General features: G+C 39.8%; 1 protein-coding gene across 2 annotated transcripts in view; it reads right to left on the reverse strand.

The window, feature by feature from the left end:
- The window catches only part of RIN3 (Ras and Rab interactor 3), a 165,195-nt gene that overhangs the window by 51,179 nt on the left and 91,978 nt on the right, over positions 1-22,038 (reverse strand). For both annotated transcript variants that reach the window (XM_072623277.1, XM_072623276.1), the window contains exons 4-5: positions 12,205-12,277; positions 6,254-6,345 (exon numbers count right to left, since the gene is read on the reverse strand). In XM_072623277.1, the coding sequence (XP_072479378.1) occupies positions 6,254-6,345; positions 12,205-12,277 (165 nt within the window). The remainder of the gene's footprint in view (positions 1-6,253; positions 6,346-12,204; positions 12,278-22,038) is intronic.

A 22,038-nucleotide genomic window follows, 5' to 3' on the forward strand; every position in this document is an offset into this window, starting at 1 on the left:
ACAACTGCAAAAGACTCATGATGGAAAATGCGATCCACATCCAGAGAAAGAATCATGGGAGTCTGAATGCAGAGCGAAGCAGACTATTTGCTCTTTTTTTGTTTTTGTTTTTTCTTTCTTGTGGTTTCTCCCATTGGTTCGAATTCTTCCTTACAACAATGTGAAAATATGTTTAATAAGAATGTAGATGTAGAGCCTTTATCAGATTGCATGCTGTCTTGGGGAGGTGGGGGAGGGGAGAGAGGGAGAGAAAACTGAAAACTCAAAAACTTATGGAAGTGAATGTTGAAAACAAAAATTAAATAAATAAATTTTATTTTTTTTAACAGAAGCATAATGAATAGAACACCAGGAAGATGACCGCAAGTCATTTGTCATCATTTATTATAGAGTATGGAGAAATAAAGAAATTCTGTGAAGAAATGCAAAAACCTTTTGAAAACCAAATCAACATATACTGTGATAATTGGTGACTTCAATGTATAGGTGGACAAAGAGGGAAGACAGTAAAAATAATGTTGGTAAATATGGTTCATAGTTAAGAAACAAAAGGCATCAAAGACACACAAATTATTCAGAAGCTTTGGTGCAGTGGGTAGCATGCTGAGCCTTGAATCAGGAAGACTCATCTTCCTGAGTTCTAATCTAGCCTCAGACCCTTATTAGCTGTGTGACCTTGGGCAAGTTCCTTAACCCTGTTTGCCTTAGTTTTTCCATCTGTAAAATTAGCTGGAGAAGGAAATCCAGTATCTTTGCCAAGAAAACTCCAAGGAGTCATGAAGAGTCAATAATTACTGAAACAACTAAACAAACAAATGCCTATATGTAACGAAACTTTTCAAGAAGATCATCAAAAAGTGATCAGTGTGTTTAGGACTCAACATCACAAAAAAGGAAATTGACTAGCTCATAATATTTATTTATATGAGAACAACTGGTTGATTAGAGAAAAAGTAAAAATCAATATAAAATTAGAAGGAAATGTAAAGATGATAATGATGAGAACACTTATAACAGCTCTAGGTTAACTTATTAAAATAATATGAATAGTGGGAAATGCATAAAAGTAAAGAGACTGATTTTGATTACTACCAGTTCTTAGATATTTGAATGAAATATAGTAGTTATTACAATGAAGTAGCCAAAAAAAGCCAGGAAGGTAGCTTTGTTAATAAATAACTGACATCCTTGCCAGTCAGTGATATGACAGCCAAGGTCAATTTAGAGATCAAGTTTGATTGTAAATCTTTACAGAGGAAAATGATAGTCTGTTATGAACATCATTGCCTCAGGTTGGCAGGAGGATGACAAGCAGATGTAAAATGGAATAGATAGGCCATCATTTCTGTAGAGACGTAGACCCTTCATTGCTGACAATGGAATCACTGCATCTGGATTTTAACATGTTAGCAGTAACCAATACACTATGAGAGAGGGGAAATGGTATTTAAAAAACTGAAGTTAAAAAGAAAAAAGCAACTGAACTTGACCAAACATATAAAGAAGTTAGCGACAGATACAAAGTGTAGGGAAATACTATGGAAAATATATGGGACTTGAAGTCAGAGGATCTATATTCAAATCTTGTCTCTGTTAACTTACTACCAATGTGACTGACGTTGAATAATTTACTTAAACCTCTTTGGACTTCTGTTTTCTCCTTCATAAAATGAACTAGATATCTCTGTGGTTCCTTCCAACTCTAAATCCCATGATCAAATTGCAAATTTCCTGGCACTGTGCTTATTTGTGCACATACTATCTCCATCCAGTAAAATATAAACTCCTTAAGGTAGGAACTATTTTGTATGTACCTTTGTACTGTTGGAACCTAGCATAGTGCCTGTAAGTGCTTACCAAATCTCTATTGAATCAAATGGATTTAAAAGCGTTCAGAAATTGATTGTGAAGATATCACAAAGAAGAAAATTCCAAAGAATGAAAAATGTCACATATTGGTAATGTATACCTTAAAAAGTCAACAAAGAAGACAACAACTACAGAACCGAATGTTGTGCTTTTCACTTCTACAAAATCGTTATGATAATTGTCTATGCGTGCATTGAGGATGTTCTTGATTGAGATGTTAGAGGGGCTCAGATCAACTTTTAAAGTTGATTCCGTATAGCAGCTCACTCCTTTACAGTCACTCAGTTGAATGAGAGATAAAAAAACAGGTAAATTACCAAAAATAAAAGTCAGCATAATAAAATGCCGAATCTTTTACGCAAATATTAAGATCATACCAGATATATCATGCTATAGTGGGCTTGTAAATATTTAACAACCAAAAAATATATGCAAGCAAATGGGAATATCTTTCCCATTCATTAACAGGCCTATGTAACCTGCTTAAAAGATATGGAAGCCTAAGTCACATGTGGTGGGAGGAGCTTGTTGAACAGGTGGAACAGGAAGGGTAGGGCAGAACTGAGAGAAAATTGATCAGAGCAGTCAGATCTAGGAAGGATACAGGCAAGCAGGCAGTTGGCTAATGTGTGTAAGAGAGCTTGTTGGTGATTTTGTTTAAGGGAGCCTGCTTGTGATTTGTTTAAGAGAGTTGGTTTGTGGGAAGCCTAGAAGAGGGAAGGCTTGGGGCTGGTGTTGCCCTCTGCGTTGTTATTGTGTATAGATATCTTTGTTACTATGATGGACTTGGCTTTCTGGTGTTTGAATAAATGTTTTGGTTCTGTCTTCCATGTGGAGAGTCTACTGTATTTAGCAATTCAGAGCTGTGCTGGCATACTCATGGCTGCTGTAGGCACTGTGAATATAGCAAGAAGATACACTTTTGAGTTTGATTTCAGAATTAACATTTTTTCCATCACTTTCTTAAGTTTAGTTAATCAACAAAACAATAAATCATGCCCTGATTTCATTCGCCAATTCCTAGGACTAAAATGCTCACATGGAAAATTTAACAATCAGTTCTCCCAAGAGCTGGTAGGAGCTAGCTCCTCATTTCTTCCCTGAACTGTCAACAAAGCAATTAAGAGTTCCATTCTCTCTTTTTGTGGACAAGATAGAGAGATGGGCTGGAAACTCATATTTAGGTGGATTTGGAACTTCTTTTCTCTGAAAACAGATGTAGCCTTGGATAAGTTTCTGTGGTGATATGTCCAAGGCATATGAACCACCCTAGCTCTGATACAAGGCAGGCGAGTGAAACGTTGTCTCTTATTTCTTAGTACAGAATGTCTCACCAATTCAATTCAATTAAAAACATTTATTAAATATCTGCAATGCTCTATACTGGGCAATGGGGAGAAATATAGGACAAATCCAATCCTCAAGGAGTTTACAATTTAATTGGGGGTGGTATGGGTCCAAATGATCAAATAGCTATGATATAAGAGACAATGACAAAAATGGTGGTCTAAGGTAGGGAAAGACCACTTGTAGCTGAGGGTGGGTTAGGTAGGTTAAGAGTTGTTGTATTTGTCCTTCATTTTCAAAGAGGACCATGACATCAGAAAAATGATGACATGATTTGTACTTGACTTTGTTTTGAGTGAGGGAGGGCTGTCTAAGGTCACCAGGCTCACTTTCTTCTCCTGAGTTACCTGGATCCAGTGACCAGATATTCATCAGGATGACTGGAGAGGGCCCAGGACACAGTGGGAAACCTTGGCCTTTTAGGCTAAGGCCTTTTCAGGTACTCACTTAAAGTGAAGAAAAGCTTCACAGAAGGGATAACATCTGAGCTGGTCCTTAAATAAAGGGAAGGCCTTTGACAGAGATGAAGAGGCACAGGAAAATATATTTGAAGCACACTAACATGATGAAAAAACAATCTTAGGCAAAGCTTCTTCTCAGAGCTCTGGCCTCCGAAAACCATGTGTTCCCAGAGAAGACCTTAAGGCACTTAGCAATTCTGTGTAGAAGCAGGACAATCTAATTTCCCAAGACTCATGAGCAACGGGTTTCACTTGATCCTAGATTTTAAGGAAGTGAATGTTGAAATGGCAGAGTTTTAAGTACTGTAACTTTCTTCACACCGACCCCAGAGATGACATACATGTCATGAGATGTAGCTGGGAGCTCGTCATCCCTGCTGAGCTGTCCCAGGATAAAAAAGGTTATCTGATTCCATAATGGAATGTGGTTTTCTCAGGGGTGATCAGCATTTTTCAAATTCAAGTACACTCGACATTTCTTTTTTTCTCCCTGAGGCTTATAACTTCTCCTTATGCTCCCAACAAGGTAAATATCCCTGAATCTAAACATTCCTGACTGTCTCAGGCTTCAGTAGTATGCCTCAATCTAAGTTCAGTGGAGGTTCTTTACTTTAAAAAAAAAAGTAATGAAATAATAACAACTCACATTTCTATAGGACGTGGAGGTTTACAAAATGTTTTCCTCATAACAGCCCGGTAAGGCAGGGACTATCACACTCATTTTAGGGACGAGAAGAATTTAAATGACAGGGTCAAACATGGCTAGCCTGAGTCAGAATCTGAACCCAGGTATCCTAATTCCAGTGCCATTATAGCACACTGCCTTGGGAGGAAGTGAAAGGCAACATAATAGAGAGGGATAAAGTACTGAATCTGGAAGAACTGGGTTCATATTCTGCCTTAGATGTATATCAGTTTTATGGCCCTTAGAAAGGAACCTCTCTAGAGTTCAATAGCCTCATCTGTGAAATGAAGAGCTTAGATTCAATAGCCTCAAAGGTCTCTTTTCAGCTCTAAAGCTACGATTCTATAACTTAAGAGCTGAGTTCAAGTCCTTCTTCTGGCATCTTTAGGCTGTGACTCTGGGCAGGTGACTTAACTTCTGTGGGAATCAGTTTCCTCCTTTGCAAAATGAGAGGCTAGGTTCAGTGACCTCTAGAAGTCTTTACAACTCTAAACTTATGATCCTGAGATTGATAAAACTCCCTCAGGTGTGTAACAGGGAAAAGGAGGATTGCTTTAAAGTATGCACCTTCTTTTAAGGTCTAGTCACTTTTCCAGAGAATGTGTTTTTTGTGACACCTTAGTTCTGGTTCATAATTGTGCACCATTCTTTGGAACAGGGGCAGCTAGGTGGTACAGTGGATAAAGTGCTGGGCCTGGAGTCAGGAAGTCCTGAGTTCAAATGTGCCCCTAGACACTTACTGGCTGTCTGACCCTGGGCAAGTCACTTAACCCTGTTTACCTCATTTTCCTTATCTGTAAAATGAGCTGGAGGAGGAAATGGTAAGCCACTCTAGCATATTTGCCAAGAAAACCCCATATGGGGTCATGAAGAGTCAAAAATGCCTGAACAAAAAACTTTGGAAAAAGGGGCATCTGAATTGGTTTCAAGGGATTGGATAGAATTTTAAAAGTGAAGACGCATTAGTGGGAGTAGGGGGATAGAGAGTATATAAGGTACATTCGGGCATATGGAATGCTATGAGTAAAGACAAGGAGGCGATGTGTTTGAGGTATAGGGTAGACTTATTGTCGTTCGGTTTTGTCCCCATGGGCATATCCATGGAGTTTTCTTGGCAAGGAGACTGAAGTGGTTTGCCATTTCCTTCTGAAACTGTATCCCCATTTTTATATATGGGGAACTGAAGCAAACAGGGCTTAAGTGATTTGTCCAGAACCACACAGCTAGTGTCTGAGGCTGGATTTGAACTCAGATTTTTTGGATTCCAGGTCCAGTGCCCTATCCACTGTACCATATAGCTGCCCCATAGTATAGACTAGCTTGGCATTATTATTAGACTAGGGCTGATGGACTGGTGGAGGTGGGTAGGATTTACCATAGTAATTAGAACAATCAGAAAACCTTACTAGATTGTAAGGACCATAAAGACAGGGGCAGTATTTTATTTTTATGTGACTCCTCTCATTCCCCACTTTCTTCTGGTTACCAGATGGCCATTTAATGTTTGTAAGACACACTCTCTTTCATCTGGAATGAGTTTAGCTGCTAGATTGTGTTGAAACGAAGGAGGGGGGAAAAGGTAAAGAAGAAGGGTTCTAGATTTAAGCCACTCTAGTCACGCAGATAAACTACATGCTCTGTCACTAACATGAGACTAACACCAAGACCCAGGGACATTGACTATTCCTATGGACATGTGATTTCTTACAAATATCAAGCTTCAGATCCAGACAGGCAGTTTACTTAAAATCCTCAAATTCTTTTCGCCTAAGGCTCCAGGATAAGGGACAGGAGAAATCCAGCTTACTCTGTTGGCTACTGTAGTCTTGAAGCAGACCCAAAGGCTGCACTGTTAAAGTTTCATTTGCTCCCTCCGTTGTAGAGGACTTACCTATCCCCAGGTTAGAGATGATTTCAAGCTCTTTAAAGGTGTTGGCTTCCAAAATCGCCTGAGGCAGTCTTAAGGTGAAGGGCAGCAAATCTCTGTACACATGGGATGAAGGGGAGGGAGTGTTGGGGAGAGAAAGATAGGGAGAAGAGAAAAACACATGGAAAGAGATGAGAAAGTCATAAATGGCAGATGATCCCTAAGAGCCCCTCCATTCTAACAGCCTTTCTAGGGTTAATAATATCCTAGTGACTCTTCAAGTCATAGCATTTTAGGTTCGACATTCCAATAAGTTATGTTCTAAGGTACATTTCATGCCAAATGTCTAATGAATCTATGAATTCCTTAGCTATTGGGAATAAGGGAGTTCCATTTCTTTTGGCAGCCCTAGTTGTTAATTTTGTTTAGTTGGTCAAATAAAGCCTACATCTGTTTCTCTAGCTTTCACCCCCTGATCCAAGTTGTCCTCTGGGGTCAAGCCAAACTAGTCTAATTCATCCTCCATATGGTAGCTCTTCACATATTTGACAACTACCATGGTCCCCATCGTCTTTGTTTCTCCAGGCTAAGTAGCCTCAATCCTTTCAACTGCTCCTTATGTACTGTGATCTTGAGAACCCTCACCGTGCAGGTCAACTTCATTTGTCTGCACTCTCATGTATCAATGTCCTTTGATATTCCAGTTATGAAATTATTAATGCCCATGTTATGGACATTATGCATCTCTTAATGTAATCTAATATGGAAGGAAAAAAGGGTTTATTAAGCATCTATCAAATGCCAGGTATTATGCTAAGCACTTCACAAATATTATTTCATTTAATTTTCACAGCAACCCTGGGAGGTAGGTACTATTATTATCTCATTTTACAGTTGAGGAAACTGACATGACTTGTCACACAGCTGGTGAATGTCTCAAGCTGCATTTGACCTTGGGTCTTCAAAGCTCCAGGTCCAGCACTCTCTCCACTGCACCACTTTATACACTATCAGCTCCGCACCCGCCTCCTTATCATGCTGCCCTGCTGACTCATTTTGAGTTTGCAGTCCCCTAAAACACTCTTGGATTTTCAGGAGAATAGATTCTTTTTCCATGCCTCTGCCTGATATATCCTGAATTTGTGAAATTGGCTTTTTTTAACCCAAGAATAAGACTTCATTTTTCTCTATGAGATTTCATCTTATTGGATGGATTTGGCCCATCATCTTAGACTGTCAAGATCGTTTTAGATCATTACTGTCACTCAGCATATTAGCTCTCCCTCCCACAAACCCCTTTAAAATGTAAAGGCCTCGACATCGGGGACTTTCCTACTTATCTATTTGCACCCACAGTGCTTTGCTATTATTATTAAGGGCTAAATTTTATTATTATTAAGGGCTAAATATTAAGGGATAAATAAATGCTTCTTTCTTCATAACTGCATGGTACAGAGGATAGAGCACTGGACCTAGAGTCAGAAAGACTTGTGTTCAAATCCAGCACTGGAAAACTTCCTACATGTGTGAGCCTGGGCAAGTCACTTAACCTCTTCTTGTCTCAGTTCCCTCATCCATGAAATAGGAATAATAGTAGCACCCATTTCTCAGGGTTGCTGTGAAGATCAAATGAGATAATATACAAAGAAATGAAAATTGAGGGGATGCCTATCAATTGGGAATGGCTGAATAAGTTTTGGTATATGATTATCATGGAATACTACCATGATGTAGTTGATTGTACTAGGCTGATTTCAGGAAAACATGGAAAGACTTGCATGAAATAAATCAAGTAGAACCAAGAGAATGTTGTATATAGTAATAGTAATATTGTTTGAAGAGTAACGTGAACGACTAAGCTGTTCTGAGTTACGTGAATATTCAGATCAACTACAAAGAACTTAGGAAGGATGATGCTATTGATCTCCAGAGAAAGAACTGATACACAAAACTATATATTGTATGGTTACACACACACACATATCAAATGTTGGCCTTCTCTAGTGTAGGACTGGGAGGGAAAGAAACAGGCTGGATCTCAAATGTAACAAAAAATAAAATAAATATTTTTCAAGAGATGACATATATAAAGCACTTTATAAACCATAAAACATTAAGTGCTATTTCCTTCCTTTCTTTTTCTAGCTCTTTTCCTTCCTTCCTTCCTTCCTTCCTTCCTTCCTTCCTTCCTTCCTTCCTTCCTTCCTTCCTTCCTTCCTTCTTTCCTTCCTCCCTCCCTCCCTCCCTTCTTTCCTTCCTTCCTTCCTTCCTTCCTTCCTTCCTTCCTTCCTTCCTTCCTTCCTTCCTTCCTTCCTTCCTTCCTTCCTCCTTTCCTTCTTTATTTCTTCAGGGGATGTATATTCATCAGGAAATCAAGTCAGGACATGCTCTTTAACAAAACCCTTGGAAAACATCTGCTGAGAGGCTGCAAAGAAAAATAGGGACTTCTTTTTCTCTCTAATGGAAGTCTTTACTTGTTGTCTCCAGTGTTAACAGGAACTCAAGCCCTTGCTGTCTGAGATTGAGGATCAGGAGGTAGACTTCACTGGAGAAGGGTAGGAGATGTTGCTGTTGTTCAGTCATTTTCAGCTGTGTCCAACTCTTTGTGACCCTATTTGGGGTTTTCTTAGAAGAAATACTAGACCAGTCGGCCATTTCCTTCTCCAGTTCATTTTTTACAGATGAGGAAACCGAGGCAAACAGGGTTGAGTGACTTGCCCAGGATCCTACAAGACTGTAAGGCCAGATTTAAACTCAGGAAGATGGCTTTTCCTCTCTTCAGGCTGGGAGGTCTATCCATTGCATCAAAGATGGGAACCCAGAGATGAAACTGCTTATGGGTCCACAGACTCATTTTCAGCTCCTTCACCTACCAGCTGTGTGACTTTGGACAAATCTCTTCACCTTTTTTTGTAGCTCAGATTTCTCATACTTTAAAAAAAAAGGCATAATACCTACCACAACAAACTCCCAGAGTTCTTTGAGGTTTGGAAGAGAAAATTAGAGCCCTTGTTCACCATTCACTTACTGAAGGCTTTTATTTCTTTCTTCCTTTTCATCAGTCACAAATATAAAATCAGAGTTCTGGAATTAATGTGAAATAACAAGAAGAGGCTTTGATACGTAGCGTATTTTAATGGATGGAGAGCCGGGATGGGGGCCAGGAACAGCTGAATTCATATCTGACCTCTGATGGACACCTGATGGACACAAGCTGCTCACTAATCTCTCATGGCTCTAGGGACTTCTCTAAGACTATAATTTGCTGAGAAGGTGCTGACCTGCATCAGAGGAGGGACGTTTCTCCCCTGAGAGTTGTAGTCCCCATTGTAATAATAGCATATATTTATAGATTTATAATTATATTTGTAGAGGACTTTAGAGAAATGTTTTTCTCACAAGAACCCTGGGAGGCAGGCAAGTGTTACTATCCCCATTTCATGGTTGTAACTTTCATCTCACCCAGTCCAAGTCAAATATCTGTCATCCACTCCTTAGTCCCTCAGACAGGCCAATAAGCCATTAGTACCTACCACTACTCCTGAAGGAAGGAAGCACTACTCAATTTTTTTTTTCTTGACTTACTATCTTAATGTTTGACTTACTTTCAGGTTACTGATGAAAAGTATAGCTTAGATGATTCTAAAGCACTCATCACTGGAGTGAATTAATTACTAATTTACTTATTAATATTTGCAATATGATATATAGTAGAAAGAACACTGAAAATCATTTTGAGCACAGTTGGGAGCTAAATTCAAATCTGATTTCAGATACTTAATAGCTTTGTGACCTTGGATAAGTCACTTAACCCTGTTTGCCTCAGTTTCCTCATCTGTGAAATGAGCTTAAGGAAACAGCAAACCACTCCAGTATCTTTGTCAAGAAAACCCCAAATGGGGTTATGGAGAGTTGGACATGACTAAATAACAAATTTGATTATTATTATATGTGTAACCTTGGGCAAATTACTTCCTCTCTCTGGGCCTCATTTCCTCCACCTGTAGTATGAGGGGGTGGAAGATCTTTAAGGTAATTTCTAATTCTAAAACTTAAGAACTAAAATATACTTTAAGGTTTACAAAGTACTTTACCCACGTTATCTCATTTGATCTTCATAATTAAAATAGTGAGGTAGGGACTAAAAGTGTTATCTCTATTTTGCAGATGAGGAAACAGACTCAGCTACTAGCTGTCAGAGGCAGAATTCAAATCTGCCTGTGACCCTTTGGTTATGGAAAATGGAGGGTGGTGGGGTATTAGCCTGGGGGTGGGGGAAGCTTCTCTCTAGGGCAGTGACTCAAGGCAGGGTCCACTAAGGTTAAAAGAGAAACATGATTCATATATACATGATGATATTCAGTCTTGTCCAACTCTCCATGACCACATTTAGGGTTTTCTTGTCAAAGTTACTGAAATGGTTCACCATTTCCTTTTCTAGCTCATTTCACAGATGAGAAAACTGAGGCAAACAGGGTTAAACCCTGGTAACACAGTTAATAAGTGTCTGAGGCCAGATTTGAACTCAAGAAGAAGAGTCTTACTGATTCCAGGACTGGTACTCTATCCACTGTGCTACACCTAGGTATGCTGCTCCTATACATATAGATGTCCCCTTAAAGTAAGGAAGATTTTGTTATCCTTTGTAGAGTTCAGTTTCTCAGGATCCATGTCTAGTTTCCAGGGTTAGATAACAACTCCCTGAATAGCCCCAAGGATTCTAGATAGTAGTTCCTAGAATCATCTGTTGCCCGATAAAGCAAGTGGGCATTGGTCAGTGAGTGAGGGAAAACCATGGGGAATCCATAGGGGAATCCGTGTATGCCTGGACCAGCCCCCATCAAGGCTTTGGGGGGATTTAGGGATATACACAAGCTGTGATTGTCTAGATGGACCCCATGGAAATGTAGCGGTAGTTGCTCCCCCCTTTCTCGCCAACCCCTGTGAGAAGGGTGACTAGGGAATGCTATAGGGGTTGGTGCTCCCATTATCAGCATCCTTTCTGAGAAGACTAAACTAGAATAAAGTTGATTATTAACTCCTCTGAAGGTGTCTGTCTGTCTGATCAGATCAAGAGTGAACCTGTTAGAAACTGGAGTCTCAAAACTCAAATGCCTCCTGTGTGTTATCTGTGAAACATCACCTAATATCATCAAGGCAAATTGGGTTGGACTATCCCTCTCTCCTTCCCCAAATTCTCATGCTTCCACGTTGGTCTTTTGTAACCTCTTTTTCTCCTTCAAAGTAGCCTTTGATGTTCATTCTAATCTAGTGACTTTTTTGTGTCATGAGATCCCTTTGGGAGTCTTGGTGAGGTTTATTGCTCTCTTCTCAGAATAATGTTTTAAATATACAAAATAAAATTTATAGTATTATAAAGGAAACCAACTATGTTGAAATACAATTATTAAAACATCATGAATACCAGCAGATTAAGAATCCCAGTTCTAATTCATTTTTACCTAGAGGAACATACCAAAAGGTGGGGAAACATGAAGGATCCTGGATCTTGATTTAAAAGAGACCACAGGGATCATCTAGTCTAATCTTCTAATTTTACAGATGAGGAAACTGAGGTACAAAAGGTGAAGTGATTTGTCCAAGTTCACATAGGTAGTAAGTATTCAAGATAGTGTTTGAACCAAGGCCTACTGATTCCACTCAACTATACCTGAGCCTGCTATGGATAGCCTCAGGCCCATTACCTTCCTTAGTAATAGCTCTGATGGCCTGGGTTTGTCAGCCATTAGAAGATTAATTACCCATTTTGTACAATGGAACATGTATAATTTATATCAAACTGCTTCTCTTTTCAAGGAAAGAGAAAAGAAGGGAGGGAAGGAGAGAAATAGGAACTCAAAATGTTGAAAAATGAATGTTAATTTTTGTTTATATTTAATTGAGAAAAAAGAAAAAGAAAAAAAAGGTTAATTACCCCTAGGGACAAAAGGGAGCGGTGGCTGAGGTCTACTTACCTACTGACACAGTAGAAAGCTATCAGTTTGAAGATATCCTCAAACACAAGAACAGATCCTTCCAGGTACAGGACTGAGGAGAGACAGAAAAAGCCTTTCAGTGAATGTTTTTCTTTAGTGATAAGAGATGGGGGTTGGGGGTGGGGAGAGAAGAGGGGGTACAAAGGAGTATAAAGTATAAGGAAAAAGTGACACCTCATTTCTCCACTGAAGTCCTTTCCTGATGCGTTCTTTAGTGGTATGCAGGGGACCCTGGTTTTTAAAGGCTTTTCCAGTAGATCCCATTACGCTGTAAGCTCTTTGAAGAGTAGGGATTGTCTTTTGTCTTTCTTCGTAGCCCGCAGTGCTTAGCACAGTGCCTAGCTCTAAATAAATGCTTTTTGCCTTACTACAAGCCTTGACCCATCCTATTAAATTAGGAAGGTCCGTGGCATCACAGATTTAGAGCTGGGAGAGATCTTAGATATCTTCTCATCTAACCAATAAACATTTATTAAATGCCTGCTATGTGCTAGGGGGCAGCTAGGTGGTGCAGTGGACAGGGCACCAGTCCCAGAGTCAGGAAGCTCTGAGTCCAAATCCAGCCTCAGACAACAGTTGTGTGATCTTGAGCAAGACATTTAATCCTGTTTGCCTCAGTTTCCTCATCTGGAAAATGAACTGGAGAAGGAAATGGCAAACCACTCCAGTATCTTTACTGAGAAAATCCCCAGTGGGGTCAAGAAGAGTCAGACATGACTGAAACAACTGAACGACAGACAAGGCTGTGTGCTAGTGCTTAGAGCTGGGGATACTTAAAAAAGGAAAAAAAGGAAAAGGGAGTCCCTGCTCTCAAGGACCTCACAATCTAATGCGAGAGACAACAAGCAAATATATACAAAACAAGCTATATACAGGATAAATAGGAAATAGTTAACAGAGGGAAGGCACTGGAATTACAAGCAATTGGGTGAGGCTTCCTATAGAAGGCAGGATTTTAGCTAGGACTTAAAGGAAGCCAAAGAAACAGCCAGAGAGAATGCCCAGAGCTGAGATAGATGTCTTTTTTATAGAATAACCAGGAGGCCAGTGTTCATGGATCAAAGAGAATGTGTTAGGGAGCAAAGTGTAAGAAGACTGGAAAGGGGCTGTTATAAAGGTCTTTGAATGTCAAACAGAGAGCATTTTGTATTTGATCTTGGAGGCAATTGGGCCCCGATGCTGTTTATTGAGTAGGGGGTGAGGGAGGGCATGAACAGAACTGTGCTTTAAGGAAATCACTTTAGTGGCTGAATGGAGGATGGTCTGGAGAGAAAAGAAACTTGAGCTATTTTCCTCCTTTTATTGTTGTTGTCCAGTCAGTTTCCTCATCTGTTAATATGAGGATAATAAGAACATCTACATCGCAAAGTTATTGTTGAAGATCAAGTGAGAGAGCATAAATAAAGTGTTTTTCGGATCTTAACGTACTTTATAAATACTGAGTTTTGTTATTATGAATCCTTAATTTGGGAGTTCCCAAGTTCAAGTGTTGATTTTCTCAATAGCCTTCTCCTTGGAGGAAGAAGACCACCAACATGGCCCCTGCAACTGTTGGAGTATTAGAATCCTATTATGGGAAGCTGGGAGATAGGGGCTTGCCAACCCACCCCACATATGTTTGGGAGTTGCTTGGACGGTGTTAAGTGGAAGATAGAATGGGAATTAAGCTTTCCTCTCTCCCTCCCTTTGCCTTTTGAAGGCATCTAATGAGTCTGATGGGTTTTATGTTTCTGTATTTGTGGGCTCCTGGCAGTTCTTGGAGTCAAGTATTTTCTGTAGCAATTGAAATAAAAACTGTTCCATACTTGATTCACACGTTGTGTATCAAGGGCCTATGTGGGTATTAGGGACCCACACTTCATTTTAGAGATTTTTTGGAGATTGACTCTAGATGTAGGCAAAGAGCTAAAGAGAAGAAATAGCCCTTTACAATAAATTTCCCTTAGGACCAATCCTAGCCCACATATTCCCAGAACTCTTATGGAAGGATCCCTGAACCTTGGGTGACCTCTTGTTAATAGGAGGATTAGTGCCTCATCAGGCATGGAAGTGACCTAGGATTCTCCAAAGTCATTTAGGGAGATCACAAAACTTGGAGCTCTGAAGTGCTCTCATGACAGTTTTCAACTGTAGGTCTAGCAATGAACTACTGTATATTTATTATCTAAGGATCAGAGCTAGCCAAAGAATGGAGAAGGTCATATTTTTAGGTCAAGCTTCTAGGTGCCTAATTTTTTTCACCATGACTGATAAAAAGAGTCTATTTACTTAGTCATAAGTTCAACCATCAAAAATAGAGGAAGTGACTAGAGGAGCTTTTATTCTGGACCTGATTTTGACCATTTGGGAGAGGATGGCTGTTGATCTAGACATGTTAAGAATCATGAGAGTAACGTTATTTCTTCCGTGTTAATTTTCTATCTCATGAGAGAAAATGAGAGGTAAACTAGGCATGGTCTGATATGTGCCTTAGGTCTAAAGAGACTAGATGAAAGATTGGTAGGATACCCTGGTCTAAATATTTTGCTAAGGAAGTTGGCCCAAGAAGGGGGAGGTGTTCTCAAGAATGAATTTCGGAAGAAACTAGCAAACTAATCTCACTTCCTATTTTGATAGCCTATCTAAATTGTAGGATTAGAAGAATATTGTAAAGACAGCATACTTGGATGTAAGCAAAGCGTTTGACAAAGTTTTTCATGCTTGTGGACAATATGGGAAGGTGATGATTATAGGCAAGTTAAGTGGGTTCCAAACCGATTGAAAGATTTATACCAAAAGAATGGTTATTAACGGCTTAATAATACCAACTCAGAGGGACAGCTCTAGTACAGTATCCCAATGTTTGTCTTGGTGTTTTTTAATAGTTTTGTCTATGATTGTATCAGTGCCAAAGAAGGAAAGCTCAAGTCACAAGAGGATATAAAGCACTTCCCTAAGTACTAGGGATTTAAAAATAAGGTGAAAAACAGTCTTTGCTTTCAAGAAACTCACAGTCTAATGAGTGAAATCACACCAATAAGTTATAGACAGATAAATTGGAAGTCATTTCAGAGGGAAGGCACCAAGATTAAGGATAGACAATGGTTTCTTGTTAAAGGTGAGACTGTAATAGAGACCTGAAGGAAGTCAAGGAGTACATAGAGTTGAGGAGGGAGAGAATTTCAGGCATGGGGGACAGCCAATGAAAATGCCACAATGTAACAGGAAAAGGAAGGAGGCTAGTGTCATGGGATCCAAGAATACCTTTAGAAGATTAAGTAAGGTTGTAAAGAGTGCTGGTGAAGCTGAGGGATTAGTAACAAGCTGTCAAGAAGTTACAACCATGGGTCAAATCTAATAAGATAAAAATTTAATAGTGATCAATGGAAAGTTCTACATTTGGGTCCAAGAAAACTTCCTAAAGTGAGGATGGTGAAGATTGGGTGGAAAGTGGTTCATTTAAAAATATGCATTCTGATAAATAAAGCATGACTTCAGACAGTTGATAGTAAAACACACCTCCCTAAATAGAGGTGGTACTACTTTTAGAGGTGTGGAATGAATCATACATCCTCAGACGTGGCTGAGATTTTTATTTGTTTTAACCATATTCATGAGTTAGAAGGCAAGGTTCTATTAAGTGTGAGGAAGTCATTAGGAAATAAGTGATGGAAAGGAAACAAAAAAATACCCTCAATAATATATTTAAAAAGAAAAAAGAGAACAAAAACCAAAATGATCTGGGAGGATTTCGTGTAAGCGCAGAATGAATCATTAGTCTAATATAACAGCCAAAAAAAGCTAATGAGGTTTGGGGCCACATTAAAAGTGCAATGGTGTCTAAAATGAGGAAGGTTCTTTCATGGTCTATCCCAGCCAGCCCTTGGATTGATTTCTGGACACCACATTTCAGGAAGGACACTGTCGATCTGGAAAATAGTCAAGAGGCTGACCAGCATGCTGAGGGACCTCAGGAACATGCCATATAAAGAACTGAAGAAATTAAGGATGGTTGGCCTAGAAAAGACAAGATTAGTAAGAGACACAAAAACTGCCTCCCAGTACGTAGAGGGTTCTCAGACGGAAGAAAGTAGACTTACTTAGCCTGGCCCCAGGAAACTGAACAACAAGCAGTGGGTAGAATTTGCAGGAAGACTGAGGTTTGAAGTAACAAAAAACTTCTAACAGTTAGAGCTGACCAAGAGTAGCATGGGATCACTCAGCCTCAACCAATCAATGAGCAAATATTCATGAGGCATCTCCTATGTGCCAGGGCCAGTCACTGTGCTAGGCTCTGGGGATACAAATGTAAAGAATGAAAGAATCCCTCTTGTAAGAAAGTGGCAGCTTTCTCCTAGGTTTTGAGAGAGAGGCTGACCTCCTGTCTGTAATGTTGTGGAGGGATTCTCGGTCAGATGCATGTTGGACTCAGTCAGTGGTTCTTAAAGTATTGTCCAGGGACTCTTGGGAGTTTTCAAAGACATTTTCAAAAGGTCTATGAGACAAAATTATTTTCATAATTACACTAAAATGTTTTAATTTCCAATGTGGTAAATATTGATAAATATAACCCACATAAACAAAATTACAGGGAAGGAAGGAGCTTGAAGCATTTTTTAGAATCCTGAGAACAAAAAGTCAGAGAACTGCTGAACTAAATGGTTCCCTGGTTCTTGTCTGTGAAGGATGTACGCATGCTGATGAAATTGCGCATCCTTAAGGACTTGAACTAAGTGTTGCTAGCAAAGAGAAGGCAATTGGAAGGAAGCGAGGTATCAACTCTACCCCAACAAGCTGGCCCTTTTGTGGGGGGCAGATGTTGACAGTGGGAAAAGAGAGCAAATGTTTTAAAAAGAATTTAGCACTATGGTTGGCACTTAGTAGGTATTTAATAAATGCTTGTCAATTTGACTTGAAAAAGGGAGGATGGAGAGAATCATGGAGACTCATGAAAGAAATGGCAGAGAGTTGGGAGATAAATGCAAATGTTGGTCAACCTTGGATCTAAGCTGTGCACATTTTGCTTTGCCATATCCTTCATTTCATTTTTGCGTTCTGTTTTATGGGAGCCTGATCCTTGGCTGGCAAAAGTTCCCTGTTGTGTGAGTTATTATCTGAGATGGGAAGGCTGAATTGTTTCTCTTTTACCCAAGAAGGGTCAGGTAGAAGTCAATGGAAACCCTAGGTTTAGAAAATGTCCAACACCTTTGGGGTGGGATTTGGGCAACTCCTGTCAAAATTTGTTTTAGTTACTAGGCAAGTTGAAGGATTCTTCTCTAGATAAGGACTCCCAGAAACTTTTTTGGGGGAGAAGAGGTAGCCAGGTAGAATGAGGCAGGATTGGTCTTTTATAAAGGGTAATTGAGTGGGGGTAGTGTTATTCTCTTCTGTCCTTTCCCAGCTAACTTCTCTCAAATGGATCAGAATAATATCAATTAGTAGTAATAACAACCATATTTTGTGTGTTTGCAATGGGAGCATTAAAATTTTAAAGTTTAACTACTAAAAATATTTTTGCATAGATAGGTTGTTTTATTTTTTCCCCATCTCATGATTCTTTTGAGATAAAGTCCTAGCAACAGAATTTGTGACTCACTGCATATCGCCACACTGATCTTTAAAAATTTCCTCTGGTCTGTAATCTCATCAATGATAAAAGAGTGATTTTTTTTCCTTACAACCTTACCAATATGAAATTTTTATCATTCTTTGCTATTTTTGCTAACATATTATGATAAATTTAGCTAATTTTAATTTATTTAAATCTATAATTTAATTTATTAAGCACCTACTATGCGTCAAACCTTGTGCCAGGTCCTAGAGATACAAGTACAAATATTGAAACTATCCTCTCTTGAAAGGAGCTTCCAATGGTGGAGATAAGTAGCTCTATAACATAAAGTGAATAAATACAAAGTAGTTAAATATTACTATTAGGTAGCTTGGGAGGGGGAATATCAATAGTCGGAATGATCAGGAAAAGCTTCATTCAAGAAGGTGATACCCAAGCTGCTTCTTGAAAGAAGTGAGGGAACTCTATGAAGCAAAGATAAGGAGGGAGTGCATCCTAGACATGAGAGGGAGCCAATACAAAGGCATAGAGATGGGAGATGGAGTTTGTTGTATGAAGTACAGAGAAAAGGACAAATAATGCCCAATGAAGCTGTTCAAAGCCCCAAAAGCAAAAGAGAAGAGTCTATATTTTGTCCCAGAGGTTATGCCTTTTTAGTCATTGTGGAACATTTAAAAATTGCTTTAAAAATCACTTTCACATTCAAGATCTCATAATATCTTCCCAGCAAAGTGGGCCCACACAGAAAACTTCCAGGAAAGCACATGAGTGAGGAGAGTTCATGTACTCAAAAAAGGCTTTACAAATTCTTGCCCTTTGAATGGTGATTTATGCCTTTTTGTTTATCTCACTCAAAGTAAGAATGTGATAAGACCTTAGCCTGAAAGGGCCAGGGTCTCACACTGCATCCTGGGCCATCTCCAAACATCCTGATGAATATCAGGCCATTGGACCCAGATGGCTCAGGAGGAGAAAGTGAGGTTGGTGACCTTGCACAGCTCTCCCTCCCTCAAATCAAAGTCAACTGCAAGTCATATCATCATATTGATGTCATGGTCCTCTTGGAGAGCGAAGGACAAACACAACAACAACAACCTGTTCTTCACTACACCCATGTAGATTAGACAGGATTAGAAGCTGAACCCATTTTATAGAAACTGAGACCCAGAAAAGGTAAGCAGACAAGGGCACAAGTAAACAGAAACAAGAATCTTTTACCATTTCCTTGTTAGATTTATTTGATCTCACTTTCCTCATCTACAAAATGAAGGCACAATTCCAGAGTCCTGGTGATGAACCCTGCTATCTCACCTCCTTATGTTAATAAGAGGCAATGGACTGAAAATGAGAACACACACACACACACAGAGCAATGTGGGAATTTGTTTTGCTTCAATATACGTATTTGTTACAAGGGTTTTTCTTCTTTTTCAATGGAGAAAGGAGGTGGGAGTGAGAGAAAATAAAATTTTGTTAAATGAAAAAAATTAAAATTTTAAATGAGAGAGTTGGTCTTTTAAGAGTCATTTTAAGGTCTCTTTTTTAATTCTGAAGTTCTAAAGTTTAATCCTAAGTTCTAAAGCTCCCTCCCAGCTCTAACCTCCTCTGTTCAATGACTGTGACTGCTTTTCCTTTAATTAATACTGAAGACTCTGGCTTGGGGGGGAGTGGGAGGTGGGGTGGGGATGGGGTGAGGGGGTGGGGGGAGGGAGAGAGAAGAATCCATAGCTGAATTCAGGAGGGTTCTTAAGGTTAAGAATCCTGGGGAAAGGCAAACTCCTGTGCAGGCAAAAAAAAAAAAACCCAAATAAAACAAAAAACAGTCAAGAAAGAGCTTCCCTGAACTTGCCTGGGGCCATTAGAGCTGTCTGGATGTTTTTCTTATGCAATCTATCCATTTGGTATGGTGCTAGTGAGATCTGGAGTCTGTCCATGTTGGTGATAGTTGGTGGCAGATTATTTGAAATGACTGAAGTAGAAACCTGGGAAGTCCTCTGACTTGGCAAAGTAGGGGGGCAGGGACACATACAGGAATGCTTGGTCAGTCAAGAGCACCGGCTGCATTCTGAGGAGTTAATGTAAGAAAGGAAGGGCCTCTGGAACCAATTCTGTGCTCAGTGTGAGAACAGAGAGAAGGGCTTTTAAGGGCATGTTCAGCAGGGTTCTGGGGTGAGGCTGAGAAAGATGGATGACCTATGCCTATGGAGCTGACCATAGAAGTCCTAGGCTCTGGGCATAGGGCGTATTCCTAGAATCAGCATTTTAGACATTGTGATAACAATGGAATAGATGTTATTGTCTGATTGGCAAGGTTTTGAGCTGCATGGGGAAAGAGTGCTTGGACAGAAGCCAGTGGACCCTGAATCTGGCTATGAGCTCCCTGGATACCACCAAGGAAGAAATGCCTATGTATCTATAGTCTAAGTCTTAGGAAGAAGTGTTCCTGAGTGTCTATCTGTATGGGCTCTGGGTTAAAGCTGTACCCAAATAATAAGACTGAATATCTACAATTCAAAGAATTCTTGAGTTAGAAGGATCCCCCTTCTATACTAGCTCATCCACTAGGGAGGGGAAAAAGAAAAGATTCGCAGCTTAGAGAGCTAAGAGTATAGTCCCACCAAAGAGGGCTCCCTGAGAGGCCCAGATGAGGCTGGTGTCAGAAGGGTTTAGTAGTAGGTAGCTTGTGGGCATCCTAGCATGTGGACAAGGGAATAACATCAGATAGCATGGCAGTGGACCAGTAACAGAGGTCCAAATGAGCAAACAATTAGGTCTGGGGAAAGCTAGTAGCATGTGGAAGGATGTTGCTGCAAGGCTAGAGGTAGGGGTTGAGACTCCAGTCCTTAGGAAAACCAGTGAGTGTAAGAAATGATTCTAGTTCTGAGGAACCAAAGTACCACACAGGGAACCAGACCTAGGAAGACCAAGGAAGTCATCAACTTTTTGGAACTGAGGTCCAAGATGAGTATTTAGCAATTAAGGAATTCAGAGTCCAGTTAACAGAAGAATGATATAAGGTCAAGCCCAGGCTATCAGCCAGAGTACCTGGACTGGGGACTGGTATCCATATATTTCCCTTACCTAAACACCTGATTGGGACAACTAGGTGGCACAGTGGATGGAGTGCTGGGTCTGGAGCCAAGAAGACTCCTGTCCTTGAGTTCAAATCTGGTTTCAGACACTGACTAGCTGTGTGACCCTGGGCAAGTCACTTAACCCTATTTGCCTCAATTTCCTCATCTATAAAATGAGCTGGAGAAGGAAATGTATCTTTGTCAAGAAAATCCCAAATGGGGTCATGACAAATTGGATAGGACTGAACAACAAAAAAACACTGGATTAACCTTCAAACTATACTTCTTTATGTAAAAATCATTTTTTGGGTATAGATTGGCTGATCACTTTTTTACTCGATTTTTCAGTACCTCCTAATCCATGCAACCCTAAATTTCTACATTAACCTCTGTAAAGCTATCCCTGATTCCCCACAATTAAGAATAACCCTTCCCTTTGGACCTCACATAGCAATTTGTTTTGTTTCGTATCTCTCAAATACCTTGAAAACATATTACTGAATATTATGGTTGTCTATATTTTTGTCCTATCCTCAGACTAGATTGAACTAGATTATAAGTTCCTCAAATACAGAAGAGTCCTTTTGAGAGAGAATCTCCTCAGCATTGAGCACAGTGCTTTGAACATAGTAAATACTTGATAAAGGTTTACTGCATTGGGTTGAACCTCAAAACCTAGGTAAGACTGAGCTTATAGGTGGAGATGAAGTCATGCTAGATGGAAGGATTACAGTAGAACTAGGGGATTAGGGAGTCAGGTTGACTACTGTAACCGTCACATTGTTTTCTGATGATTTCACTGTGTAATTTCATTTCCACAATTAGACTATAAACCCCTACAAGGCAGGGAATATGCGTAACCCCATTCTGGATGCTCCCTAGTGCCCTTCTAGCCCAGGCTCTAGGATTTCTTCATACAGCATAACTAGTAGGTAAGGAAGTAGTGTCTAACTCAGCTTGGGAGAGTTGTCAGTTAGCAAGGAAAAAGTAAATCTTCTAACATTGTGAGAGATTTCACAATGGACTGCTCCATGAGGGATGAGTGAGAGGAATCTGGAGGAGCAAACCAGCTGGGAGTCCCTCTGGGTAGCATAAGTGGACCTGGAGTCAGACGCCATGCTCCCAATTTCAATGACTAGTTAGCCTCATGGGATCATAGATACAGAATGGAAATGACCCTTAGCCATC

This window comes from Notamacropus eugenii, chromosome 7 (assembly GCF_028372415.1).
Source record: "Notamacropus eugenii isolate mMacEug1 chromosome 7, mMacEug1.pri_v2, whole genome shotgun sequence".
In the NCBI taxonomy this organism is placed as follows: domain Eukaryota; kingdom Metazoa; phylum Chordata; class Mammalia; order Diprotodontia; family Macropodidae; genus Notamacropus; species Notamacropus eugenii.